This window comes from Eulemur rufifrons, chromosome 29 (assembly GCF_041146395.1).
Source record: "Eulemur rufifrons isolate Redbay chromosome 29, OSU_ERuf_1, whole genome shotgun sequence".
Taxonomy (NCBI): Eukaryota; Metazoa; Chordata; class Mammalia; order Primates; family Lemuridae; genus Eulemur; species Eulemur rufifrons.
The window spans coordinates 53,894,896-53,909,305 of record NC_091011.1 but is presented as its reverse complement, the minus strand read 5'-3'; the positions used below and the strand labels follow the sequence as shown (position 1 = coordinate 53,909,305).

The following is a 14,410-nucleotide window of genomic DNA, read 5'->3' as shown; positions in this document are numbered from 1 at the left end:
GTGGGGTGCACAGGTGCACAGCAGGAGGTGAGCGGTGAGCAGCAGGCAGCGGGTCAGTATCTCTAAAGCCTTTAAAGCCGCTCCCTGATCTCCACAAGCCACCCACCCAATCCCGCGGGGCAAAAACTGTCTTCATGAAACCAGTCCCTGGTGCCAAAAAGGTTGGGGACTGCTGCTCTAAAGACTAGAAAAGTAAAAACAAATAAATGTCTTTTATCATGTTACCATGAAACTCTTTGAAGAGTTGGTATTATGGAATCTACATAATTTAAAAAGTTGGGAGGGACTTATAAATTCCATTTTATGCACACTTTAACCAATGTAACCAAATAAGGATTACAAAAAGCAAAATATACGAAATTTAAATAAAACGTTTATATATTATGACAAAGTACAGAAATTTCTTAATTTAGACTTGTTAGAATCTTAGAGTTTTATATCAAGATATGAATGAGACAAACCCATCCCTCATTCACTCTTTCAATCATTCATTCCATGGCTATTGACTACTAGATTCTAAGCACTTAAAGGTTTTGAGGAAGTTCATAATTCCAGTGCTTGAGTCACAAATGCAAATGCCTGTCAGGGCCAGGTGGAGATTGGGAACTGGCATAGAGGCTGGGTATTGGTGTGCACAGTGTGAGTGATGGGGATTGTGCAATATTGTAAACCACATGTCCCCATGTGGAAAGTGGGGCAGCAACTACTTAGCACCAACTGATTCTTTTCATTATGGGTCCAATGGAAATCACAATTTACTATGTGAAACCAACCGGTTTTTAAATGTACTCTCTTTAAAAGAAAACAAACAAGAAACACTGTCTGTGACAAACAAAGCACATCTGTGAGCTGAATTGGGCATATGGCTGCCAGTTTCCAACGTCTGATCAAACTGAAGAGACATGAATGCTTGCTGGGCAACAGCCATGAGCAGCTCATTTGCCCTTTAGGTGCCCAACCACTCAAAACCCCACACTCATTCTCCTGCTGGTTTGCTGTGACCTCAGGATTAACAGTTTAAAAATAAATCACTTAGTTAAATGCATTATGGTTCATTCTTACTACGAAATACTAGGCAGCCATTTGAATGAGTCAGAATTATGTCCTAACACACACAACACACATACATGTGCACACACGTGCACAGACACACATGAATGTCTGTAAAATATTTTGAGTAAAAATCAACAAGATCAGAATTGGGTGTACCATGAAAGAGGTGGGCAAAATTTGGCATTGGAGTACTTTTCCATGCATTTATATTTGTTTAAGTGGGGAAAAAAAAAAAACCTTCATAGCAGAGCTCACTGCTCCCTGTGGATTAAACCTACTAGCTCTTTAATTAGGTACAGTTCTGGTTCAGCATAAGCCTCTCCCAGCCCCTCATTCCTCAGGGCCAACAGGAAAGCTGCTCAGAACACAAGCATCACCCTGTTTCTCTGTGGGCTTTCTCTTTGCTCACAGGCACATGGCTGCAGAGTGAGGTTTCTTACTAAGTGCCTCACCCAGAGAAAGAGGGTGCAAAGGAGTGAGCAGTAAGGACGTTTGTCAAGCAGTCTGCCTTTCCAATAGCTTTAATATAATCATTCTCAGACAAAAACTAGCACAATAAATCCTATTTCCTTCCCAGCACAAAATTGTTTAACCAGCTTTCACTAATAAGATTGACAGGACAGAAAGGCTGGAAGAAACACTCCCTCTATTCTGAGACACTTTAAATAACCATGGGGATTTTAAAAATCACAAAAATAATGGACTGTGAGCTCCTAGAGAAAGTGTCAGGCTCACCTTTTAATGCCCCAGAGATCACAACATGGCTTTTTTTTTTTTTTTTGTCAGCTGCACTGAAAAATATCTTTTGATTTCAAGTAAAGAAAGTAGAAGAAACAATGTAGAAAATGACTGATATTCCAATAGACAAAATGAATAATTTCTTTTAAAGTATTGGTTATGTCAGTCTTTTAATGCTAATTTATCAATAATAAATATTGGTGCACTGTCATATGAGATTTAAAACAGCCTTCTCTTTGTACTCAAAATCTGTGTTTTCTTTCTTTAAAGAACTATTGATACATTATCTTTATTTGATAGCTACTATGTTAGTGTACATCATTTCCTCTTTTACATTCAACTTTGAAAATCACCTTCAATACATAAAATATACCCATTTGCCCATATAAGAGGAAAAAAAAGAAGTACTATTGTCAGTTAATCTCCATTTTTACTGCCCTGAATATCCATTATCTTTTAAATCAAAAACATACACAGACACAGACACACAGCACTTAGTCTGAAGAATGAAAAACTCATAGACTGAGACTAAAACAAAATATAATCTTGATTTTATAGGGTGATAATCATTACCTTCTAATACTTACTCGACATAAGAATATTAAAAAATTACCATAATTTTTAAATCAGTAAAAATTTCTATATATTATTTTCACATAAATGGAACAGGGACTTACAGACCAGAGTCACCCTTCACAACATGTGACTAATAAGATTTACAAAAATATCGTAGTACAAATTTTAATCTGGACATTTTTGTTAACTAAAGGCTAGTTAAATATGTAAAAATTATCTGAAAGTATAAATGTTGCTAAAAATTATGCACATTTTGATATATTTATACTTTTCGAATACCTAAGGCCTACTCTATATTTTTATAAATTATTTTTAAATTATCACCTTGAACATTTTTCACCTACTTTTAAGATAATTTCAACTTAAACAAACAGAAATGGAGATGTAAAAGAAACTCCTTAAAAGAAAAAATTTGAAAATCTTAAGGATTTTGTGGGTTTAGAAGCTAGGTGGACTAAGAGTTGATATTAAAGAAAATAGTTTAATATTAAAGAAAATTAAGATATGCATTTTTTTGTGAAAGCACAAAGACTATTAAATGTGTGGCTATAGTGATCTTAGATGTGTAAGACAAAATACCAATATCAGCCATGTAACACTAACGGGTAACTTTCTAAACCTCAAAAAACCATTGCAAGTTTTGTTGACTTATCCCAATGAATTTTTCACTATGTACTATAAGCATAAAAAATATATATCATCTATTGAGAAACAAACATTAATTAAATACCTCTCAGGAAAACATATCTGTTTTTAGAAAAAAATCCATGTGTTCGTAACATATATGTTTCAATCTATTTTTGAATACTTAAGTATTATTGCCTAGAAAAGTATTTTCATTATTTACTGAAAATAAGGAATTCAAGCTTTAAAGGACCCATGGGGTAATATGTAAAACATATGACTCTAAAAGGCAAGAATACTGTTATGAATAAATAGTAGTCTCTTCCTTTCACATTACAAAACATTTAACTAGAGAATACAGACAACTATAAAAATATGTCATTTCTAGTCTATGAAGTTCAAATGTGGATTACCTTGGTAAGAACATTATTCAGGTATAGTTTCTAACATATTTTAAAAGAAATTTGTGTTCTCTTAGAGGTATATGTATAACCCTTCTGATTTAGAAGCCAATAATATCCAAACTTAAATAGATGAGCTGCTACTTTTTGCACTAGAGAAAACTTGTATCAACACCATATAATGAAATTCATAGAGTGCATTACTGATTATCTTTGCTGCAAAATACATTTGTATGAATAGTTTAGTCTGCATAATTAAACATTGAGATAAATATGTTTTAAATAAAAATACACTGAGAAAATATGGCAGTAGTCTATATTCAAATGCTTTTATACCCTCAAAGACAATCAAATTTTCCCATTTTTGGGCAGAAAAATTCTGGAAATGGTCCACACAATCATCCCTTAATCTTTATGGTTCTTGCAAGGAGTATTGAAATTTTCTTTTAAGAGGATAGCCACAGACAAAGTTTAGAAAAGAATGACTACGTTTCTCACCCTTCATTCTGTACCTTTGTCTTGCCTCCCCCAGAAACATCCTCTAAAAAACACCTGTGTTAATACAACCTTACCTTCATATGTAAGAGATGTAAAGAATAGTACGGTGGGCAGAATGCTAGTGACATCCAAGAATCTCACTCCCAGTCCTGTACAGTCCCCTTCCCTTGGATGTAGGTGGGACCTGTGTGTATGGCACTCCCAAAATTATAGTACTTCATATGGCAAAGGTGATGGGATAGTCATTTGTATGATTAAGTTATATTATATGAATTCCTCTTAGTAAATTGAATAGAAAGATTTTCCTACTGGCTTTGAAAAATTATGCTGCCTTGTTATGATAGGGCCATGTGGCAAGGAATTGCACATGACCACTGGGAGCTGACAGCAGCCCCTGGCCGATAGCCATCAAGAAAATGGAGACATCCAGTTTACGCCTGTAAGGAAACGAATTCTGCCAACAAACACATGAATTTGGAATATGGCCCTGAGCTCCAGAAAGATCACAGCCTGGGCAACACCTTGATTTCAGCTTTGGGACACCTTGAGCAATAGAGCCAACTGCTTAGTGCCTAGACTCCTGCCCCACAGAAACTGTGAGATAATAACTGTCTGTTGTTTTAAGCAGTTACAATTTTGGAACGTTGTCATACAACATAGAAAACTAATGCAAACAGTGACATGCTAACATCTTTGTGCTAAAGTCATTATGTTCTAAGAAAAACTTAGGTTAAGTAATGAAAACAATTTTAATTTTGCAAGAGTTCAAAGTTTTTGCCAATTCTCCAAAAATATGTATTTTATAGCTGACTCTTTGTTTTTTATTGTCTGAACCTGTATATTCAATAAGTGATTCCATTTCCTTTGAGATGAGAGTAAAATCAGATGTAGTCATAAACTTGTAGTAGTTTGTATAGCATTTTACTATTTAAAATGTATTTAAAATGAGAGAATAGAAGCAGAGGCAGATAATTTTTTTTTTTTCCATAAAATCCACCCACAGAAGCAGGAATCAAGTAGGAATGCAAAATCAAAAGCTCATTGATAATATCTATAGCAAAACTGGCTGTCAAGACTTATCCATGAATCCCCAAATATGAGCATGCGTGTATGAATTACTGATAGGTGTAAACCACACATGGCATTAACATTTTGCAGGAGGAAGCAGAGGGAAGCAACCTGGCTTTATCAAACCTGAGAAGAAAAGAAATCTGAAATTTCCAACAAGTGCTCATGGATGGTGAAGCACCACTTTAGAATAGCAGCTGGAACTGGAAGGAATTTTTGCTGATTCAATTTTTGGGTGACCGCAAGGAATCTGTAGGAAGGGTGAAGCCCTATGAGCCCTCAAAATTAACCAGCCTATGTCCCTTCCAAGAAGAAACTGCTGGGAGTAGAATACAAATTGTTCACAACAGGCATAAAGAGAGTCAGGGAAAAAGCAATATCCAGCCAGATAAAAGAGGAGGGAGTCATGGAAAAAAAAAAAAAAATGAGGCCATATTTTTGAACATTTCACAACACAAAACAGAATGGTGAGATTCAGAACACGAAGCTAGATGTCTATTCTGACTCATACTCCTCTCCTAGAAGTTCAGAAGAACTAATTTTATTTAAGAATGACTAATAGAAAAAGATTCCAGTTGAATCCAGTATAATGTTAACATAAGAAAATGAACAGAAAAACATTGCCACAATGAAAGCTTATCACAAAGAAATGTCACAAAACATAAGAAAATTGAGCATAACTATTTTAATAGAAGCTAAAATAAGAGAATGCTAGAAGAATAAAAGAAGAACATAAACCAAAGTTAGAGAAACCCAAAGACAACATGATAGAACTCAGAAAAGACTTCAAAATAAGAAAAAAATATTTTGAAAAGAAGAGTAAATTGGAAGGTACATAAGAGACAAAAAAAAAAAGAAATCCAAATAAAACAAAATAGAAAACACAAGAGTTTATGCTTTATGAGAATAAGAGGTAAAAATAAAAACAAATATTGGAGAAATGATTTGAGCTGTGTGCTGGTTGTACAGAGGTATTCTATTTGTGAAAATGATATAGCAGTACATGCTGTGTATTTCTTGTGTTTATACTATAGTTTAGTAAAAATCTAAAAATAATGAAACAGACAAAAGTGATTCAAGAGAAAGTTGACTTCAATACTTCATGATAGAAGACCATGGTATGCATCCATGTTCTACTGAATGCCTTTAATGACTTTCTAGGTCCAATGGACACTTTGTGAGACTTCTAACACTGGTGATCACTCCTTCATTCTGTGCCAGCTCACTCTCGTTTTCCTTGTAACAGTCCCAGCCATGCCTTATTAATCTTTGTGGTTTTTCTTCCTCTGCCAGCTTCTCAAATGTTGGTGTTCCTGGGATCCACACTTAGCTATTTTCTCTCTTTCCTCATATTCTCCTAGGCAATGATATCATGCCTGAAGACTTCAGCTTCCACACATATATATGGTTAACTGTCAAATCTACATTTCTACTTTCGGTCTCTCTACTGAAAAATAGTCCTTTATCTCCAGCTGTTCAGGAGGTATCTCTGTTGAATATCCAGTGGTTCCCCTGCCTGGCAAACTTGCTCCCTAGTTAGCTCTCTTGATCTCCAAGAAGGTAAGCAGTCTTATTCTCATACTTCATAAATAAGTTTAGTTTTCTCTATCTGCTACCCTAAGAAAAATCTTCTTTCAACACTCCTATACATTTTATACCCTTTCCTATATTTTTCCTTAACTATTCTATTTCTTGATTAAATATACAATATCACTGCCTTTATTTTGTCACTATTCAGTCACTTCTTAATCTCCTATCTTATTACTCACTCCTTTACCAAAACTGCCCTCTGTGTAGCATTGATGATGTTGACTATCATTTTAAAACTTTTTTCCCTTTTACAAGTGTAACTCTGAATTTGCTCTAACCTGATTTGTCCTGTATCAAATTGTCTGTTCATTCTCTGTTTATATTAGTACTCCCTAGACATCCTACTGGCACCTAAATAATGGCATTTTCCAAATTATTTTGGTAAAATGGGAGGAAGAGAAGGAAGGGAAGTGAGAGAAGGAATAAGATAGACAGGGTGGGTAGGGGGGTACTCCTTCAGAGGAGATCATCACTCTCTCCCGCAATCCCCCCAACCCTGTTCAATAATCCAATCAGTTCTGATAATACCGTCGCCCAGCTTCAGGCTCAATCTTTCAAATAACTTTAAATGGAAATGAAAAAGTTAAAACTAAGAAATAGTGAGCATTTATTAAGTTCTCACAAAAACCTGTTCTGTTTCCCTAGCTCACTCTTGCTGTTAAGGACTTTGCATTTCTTCCCAATCAGCAAGAAATAAAATTGGAATTGTCTTTTAATTCCCTTTTATCTTCAACATCTGAGAAACTCTAAGTTATATAAACTGTCCTGCTGAGCAGCTTCTCACTTCAGTTCCACACTTCCTTTTCTTTGCTGTTTCAACAACAGTGTCAAATACCTTCATGCTCTCTCATAGAGACTCTTGTAATAGCCTACTTGAATTTCTTTCTGCCTTTCATCTCTCCCTGCTTGAATCAATCTTAAACATTACTAATGTCTTGCCAATCAAATACTCTGCTCAAACCTCCTTCGTGGTCTCCATGTTGTCTTCAGAAATAACACAGAATGCAATGTCTAGTATTAAAATCCTCTACCAATTTGTCCCAGCTTTATCTGTTGCTGTTCTCCAAACAACTACACAAATGTCTGCAAACCTATCCTACATATGCCTGCCTCTGAGCTTTTTAATCAAGATACTCTCCTTGCCTATAATGATTTATAACTTTCATTCCCTCATGTAAAGTTGCCTCAAGACTTCAAATGGTGTTTTGGGAATAAATCCCTTACAGCTCTTGTTATCATATGGTCACAAGTTCCTCTTATGACATGTATAGAATTTTTTCAAGATATAATATGTCATATTTGATAGACAATTATGTGAGATACTATTTTCAATCATATTCAACTACTTGACTTTGATTGAAATAATATTCAATCATATTCAAAGATTCTAACATGACAAATATTTCAATCATGTTTAATACTTAGATAATTATGTAAGACAAAAATATTCAATACTGTGCATATGAAGCTGAATTACATGAAGTTCCAGTTCTGCCAATGATAATGCATCTTGTATTGGACTAACTCTTGCACAGACAATAATGATAACTAAGTTAATTATATATACATATATATTTTTTCAAAAAAAACCAACTATTTGAAGGTACTGGAGATCAATTAAGAATAGACAAAGACTAGAGAATTTTTCTCTTGAGGCAGTCTCCTAATTCATGTGGAAAAGAATGACTAGACTCAAGCAGAAAGCATGGATTAGCATGGAAAGTCATAGAGCAAAGATTTTTAAAGTATCAGATCAGCTGAAAAGTAAAGGGAGATGTCTATAAACTAAAGTATGCACCTAGAAATCTGTGTATAAATTACCTCTCAAATCTTGGCAGACAGCTGAACTGTATGTACACATAGACCAAAAAAAGCAGTGACTGGAAAGTTGAAAATGCTGGCTGCTGCTCATTGCAAGGGAGTTTTAAGTTTGAGTCTAGCCAAGTAAGCTACCTTCTAGTACAAAAATCAACACTCTTAAAACGACAATAGAATCCAAAATCTTGAAAATATATAATCCATAATGTACAGTACACAATAAAAAATACCAGACATGCTAAGAAACAAAAATATATGATTCATAGTCAAGAGAAAAAGCAGTCAAGGCAAACTGACATGAAGATGACCAAGATGTTAGAAATAGCATATGAGGACTTTAAGAGAACTGTTTAAAATATGTTCAAAGACTTAAGGGAAAATACAGTCATAATAAATAAAAATATGAGAGGAACACAGTATAGAAATGGAAACTACAAAAAAGGAAAGTTCTAGAACTAAAAGTACAATATATGTATGGAACATTAATGGGGTGAGCTGAATAAGCATATTGGAGATGTCAGGAGTAAGAGTTAGTGAATTTGAAAATAAACCAATGGAATTTATCAAATATGAAAACAGAGGGAGAAAAGATTGCATAAAAATGAATTGTGCCTTCCTTAGAGATCTTTGGGACAATGCCTATAAGTCTTGACAGTCTAACAAATACATATATTGGAATCTCTGAAAGAGAGCAGTGAGTGAATGAAGGAGAAATATTGTCTGAAGAAATAATGGCCAAAAATTTGATAAATTGGATGTAAAACATAAACTCTGTATCCAAGAATCTCAGTATCCTCAAAAATATAGATACTGATCTCCCCTACCACCCCTTCACATACATGGGCACATTATATGAAACTATTGAAAAACAATGATAACGATAAAATCTTGAAAGATAAAAGAATTATAGAAGGGAAACATCATTATGAATGAAAGATTAATTTACATTAGAAAAAGATTAAAAGACAATAAAGCATTTTTTGAAATGCTATTAATAAAAGGAAAAAAAAACAACCTACTAATCCTCAATTCTATATCCAGGAAAAATATCTTTTAAAAATCATGATGAAATAAAAGCCATTTCAGATAAATGAAAACTAAGAGAATTTTTTTGCTAGCAGATCTGTGCCACAAGATGTATATATTATGACTTTGAACATATGTATACATTGTATGTTCATATACATGTATATATTCTGACTTTGCACTGGCCTGATTTGCCTTCTGTAACTCTGTCTAAAGTTCTTTTATATCATTGGCATTATTTTTTAAAATTATTCAATGAATACACTATGATGTATTTGTGTATGCTACTTCAATCTACAAATGGGGTGGTTAGTTGATATTTAAAATATAGTAATCATATATCTTCCCTATTAAGCACTTCAAATATATTTGTACCTACATGTTAACTAGTATAAGAAACATTAGAAATAATATTTTAGTAGTGAAATCTTTGTATGTGGTAGCTGGAAATATTTCATAGTCACTCTTGCCCTTTCATAAATGGAGTATAAGAACCACAAGTCTAGCTGCTAAACTACAAAATATCTAGACCTCTATTTTATGTGCTCCATCTTAATGTACAATTCTGCCTTTCAATCTATACAAAAAGTAACAGATTCTGACATCAGAATATTTTTTCATATGCTTCAGGGTAAAATTGTGATGTAAAGTGCTTCAAAATGTATGCGAAATAAATAGGAGTTGCAGGGTGAAATAAAGAGAGAATTCACCTAGCTTGTAAAAACAGGTCCTATAACTGATCTTTGAGTTTGCTTGGCAGTAAACATTATAAGTGTGGCAGTATTCAGTTGGAATTTGTTTTCACATATTCTATCACCTAGTGGCACAGGCTTAAGGGAAGAGATGTATAGCTCTCATTAAGCAATATTCATCTTAAGTCAGTTTGAAATCTTCCCTCCTTCTGCACTCCCTATCTCACCTGGCTAGAAGAAAGTCACTACAAAATCAAAGTCTTTGCATATCCTCAGTGAAATACTATACATAGTATTGTATTTATATAAATGATATGTACATATGTATACATTCACATATGTGTATTTCAGTTTGGTGGTTAAATTATTACTATAACATAATAGAGAACACAGTTTGATATTAAGAAATGTTTTTTAAGTGGGCAAATTAAGCAAATAAAATTGTTCAGTGAATGAGTACATAGAGAATTAATCGGTTCACAGATTTTATAGCCGAAAAGTATTTTAAAGGCCCAGAGAGTTCATTTCTCTGTACTAAGCAAACTGAATTAGTACATCACAAAGGCTTTTTATCTCTCTTGAGAAGAAATGCCACAGTCTTTCTTTTAAAACATAGTTGTTTTAAGCATTACTTTTTTTTTTTTTTTTTTTTTTTTTTTTTGTTGAGACAGAGTCTCATTTTGTTGCCCAGGCTAGAGTGAGTGCCGTGGCGTCAGCTTAGCTCACAGCAACCTCAGACTCCTCGGCTTAAGAGATCCTACTGCCTCAGCCTCCCGAGTAGCTGGGACTACAGGCATGCGCCACTATGCCCGGCTAATTTTTTCTATATAGATTTTTAGTTGTCCATATAATGTCTTTCTATTTTTAGTAGAGACGGGGTCTCGCTCAGACTGGTCTCGAACTCCTGACCTTGAGCAATCCACCCGCCTCGGCCTCCCAGAGTGCTAGGATTACAGGCGTGAGCCACCGCGCCCGGCCTTAAGCATTACTTTTATTCATAGCAATGAATGAAATGATCTTACCTCCAAATGATATCCAACTCTGATGAAGGCACAAATTGGGTCAAAAGCTCCAGTACCACAGGTCAAAAGGTGTGTCCTATTATAGTGATGCAGAACCCGAACATAATTTGCACATTCACTCTAAAGCAGGAAAAAAGAGAAGAAATTTATTAGTATAATAAAATATTGAATCCTTTTTTGATTTTTGTTTTTCCTAACCCTAGAAATCTCGTGTTTTACCATAAATCTCCCTTGGGTGGAGGAAGCAATGAGGACAGATGAAAAGAAGGCACACTGGGAAAGAAGAAACTGGGTGGCCAAAGCACATTTTAGCTAGCAGTGATGTGTGAATTACATTTTATAATGGAATGTATCATTTTTTAAAATATTCTAGCTCACAATTGAGGAATAAAAAAAGCACCATTCAGAAATTTGTCAAGTATAAAGATTTGCATAGCAATATGTCCCACTAAGTAATCAAGTTATTCCCAATGCTGTTATTTTTTAAGTACAGTGTAAACAATGAATTAGCATAAATTCAGAAAACCAAAAATTAAAAAAAGCATTATTCATAAGAAAACATGTGCAGACTTTATATCATTACAGAATTTTGACACTTGGGAAAATAAGTCCTATATCCTCAGACTCACAAATTTATGTAAAGCACTTTCAGGGGGAATTTTCAAGTAAGTACATAAGAAGTTAACCAATAAAAATATATTATAAGACTACTATTAAATATAAGATTACTATTATTATAAGAAAGTAACAATAGTCCATGCATCAGCAAACTTTTTACGTAAAGGACCAGAGTGTGTAAATATATTTAGTTTGATGGCCTGTCTGGTCTGTTACAACTACTCACCTCTGTAGCTATAGCATGAAAGCTGCCAAATGTAACACAAAAATGATTTTGTGTGATTGTATTCCAATAAAACTTTTTTTACTAGGAGCTCTAGTTTGCCAAAACTAGTATTCAACTGGAAGCTTCTTGAAGACAGAATCTTTGTGTTCCCGGTGAATCAAACACAGTACCTCACACATACTACATGCTTAACAAAGTTCTAATACATCAGTCACTAGGTGAGTTTTACTAGCAGTATGCTAAATAAAAACAAAATGTTTGCAATTGTTTCCAAACCAACTTGACTAAATTAATTCTAGCAAATGCCCTCTTAGCGAATTAGGTGTTGCTATTTATTAATGATTAAAAGTAAATTATGAAAGAAATACTAAACTCTTTTAACATTAAATATTACTTTGCAATCAATACATGCAATAATCAGTAAATTAGTATCTCCAAACTTTTACTTTTTGCTAAATCTTACTTTTTTTTTTTTTCCTCTTTTTGATGGGTCACCTCAAGTCTTGGCCCTTCAGAGGCTGGTCACAGTAAACGTAATGTTTTATAAGAAGAGATCGTGGCTTCCACTCTTTAAAGTCTTTAAAGTCATACAACAATATTAGGAGGAAATGGCCAGCCAAATCACTTCAATATAAGTGATTCAGAGAAGAGCATGCTCTGGGCAAGAACAAGGTCTGTAATACTGAACTGATTGTCCAGGGCACACAGATACATTTATTTCTTCAATTTCCCACTCACGTAACATTTTATTCTGTTGGTGACCTATATAGCTGATAGAATCTGATCATTCAGGCATAGTAAAAATATCTGTTCTCAAATTGCTATAAGCAACTGCTTTTCCTCTCTTGACACACTGTCACATCTTGGAATGAGCCAATTAGACCACATTTTGGCTCAGTTGAGCTTAGACTGACATGGCCTAAGATTATATTCAATTAGTCAGCTTCACGCTATGGGCTAAGGCAGGAAGAATGTATTGACTCACTTTTTGGCTGTGACCCAGTTGCTACAGAGAATGAGGAGTTGGTATAATGTGGGTTAGTCTTTTATATGTTATTTTTTTCCTTACTGAAAAAAAGGATAAGTTCACTTTCAAAGGCAGATATGCAGGTCTTCCTCTAAGATGTGTATTGTGTCATCAGATCAACCAACTAGTCCTAGCATGTGGAAGTCCTATCACTGATGTTGTCATGTGTTAGGGACTGTCGGGCTGCTCCTGATCCACTCACACACTGCAATGGAGTGTGGAGGAATGGAGAAATGGAATATTGCTGCTTTAAGTACAAGAGACCATAAAAACATTTTGGAATAGGTAAAACATGTTTATTTCCTCTCTCAAACTTTTTGTTCTCTTTCCTTCTGTTTCTTCATTTATTTCTAATTTGCTAATCAAAGTGATGTGAAATCCCACAAAGAATGTGCTTAATTTTTCCTGGAATTAAAAATAAAAAAACTTACCCACAATTATTTTTCTCCCAAATGCACAGGAAATAAGCATTAGTATAAGGAATTTATAAACCCAAGTTGATTAAAATATGGTATTTAATAAAAAAATAAAAACCAAGATCTGGATGTCACCTTGGCTTCCTTTAACTCTACATTGAAATTAATTTTATATAATTATATGTATATACATTTTTTTCTACATGAACCAAATTGCATATATGCTTTTTTAAGAGCAAATAAAAGTTTAAGGATTCAGTCCTTTGTGGTTGACCAGGGATATAATTGATGTTTTGTTTAATTTACAATGAATAATACTTACTGCATCTTTTCCTTTCATTATGCATTCTTCTATTTTTAGAGCTGTACTAGGCCAGTGTATCTGAAATAAAAGATAATGTCCTATTATGGCAATTGCACACAAAAGTAAACCACAGTGGAAAACCATTTCATTTTCTTCTACAATTCAATACATTTCCATTTTGTTCTATTTTCTAAGATAAGACTTTATCATCTTCACATAATTATTTGCATAATTAAAAAAACTTATCTCTGAACTTTCACTTTTTGCTAAATCTTATTTTTGCTTTTCATCTTTTTGAAGTCTCACCTCAAGTCTTGGCCCTTTAGAGGCCGGGCACATCTTAATCAGCCCTTCCTCATATTGAAGCTGACTGCCCCTCCAATCCAGGCACCTCCTTGAGTTTCCTTTGCATTTTTACCACTTACCACAGAACCTGGTGTGTGGTGGGGTCTCAATAATGTTGGCTGCATGTAAGGAATAAAGAATAAATGACTTTTTTTTTTTTTTTTTTGAGACAGAGTCTCTCTCTGTTGCCCAGGCTAGAGTGAGTGCCGTGGCGTCAGCCTAGCTCACAGCAACCTCAAACTCCTGAGCTCAAGGGATCCTCCTGTCTCAGCCTCCCGAGTAGCTGGGACTACAGGTATGCGTCACCATGCCCGGCTAATTTTTTCTATATATATTTTTAGCTGTCCATATAATTTCTTTCTATTTTT

At 34.3% G+C, this 14,410-nt stretch overlaps 1 protein-coding gene across 1 annotated transcript in view; it reads right to left on the bottom strand.

The window, feature by feature from the left end:
* Window positions 1-14,410, bottom strand: part of SEMA3E (semaphorin 3E) — a 100,493-nt gene that overhangs the window by 69,525 nt on the left and 16,558 nt on the right. Inside the window, exons 2-3 of the mRNA XM_069462172.1 lie at window positions 13,716-13,775; window positions 11,107-11,226 (exon numbers count right to left, since the gene is read on the bottom strand). Coding sequence (XP_069318273.1) covers window positions 11,107-11,226; window positions 13,716-13,775 — 180 coding nt within the window. The remainder of the gene's footprint in view (window positions 1-11,106; window positions 11,227-13,715; window positions 13,776-14,410) is intronic.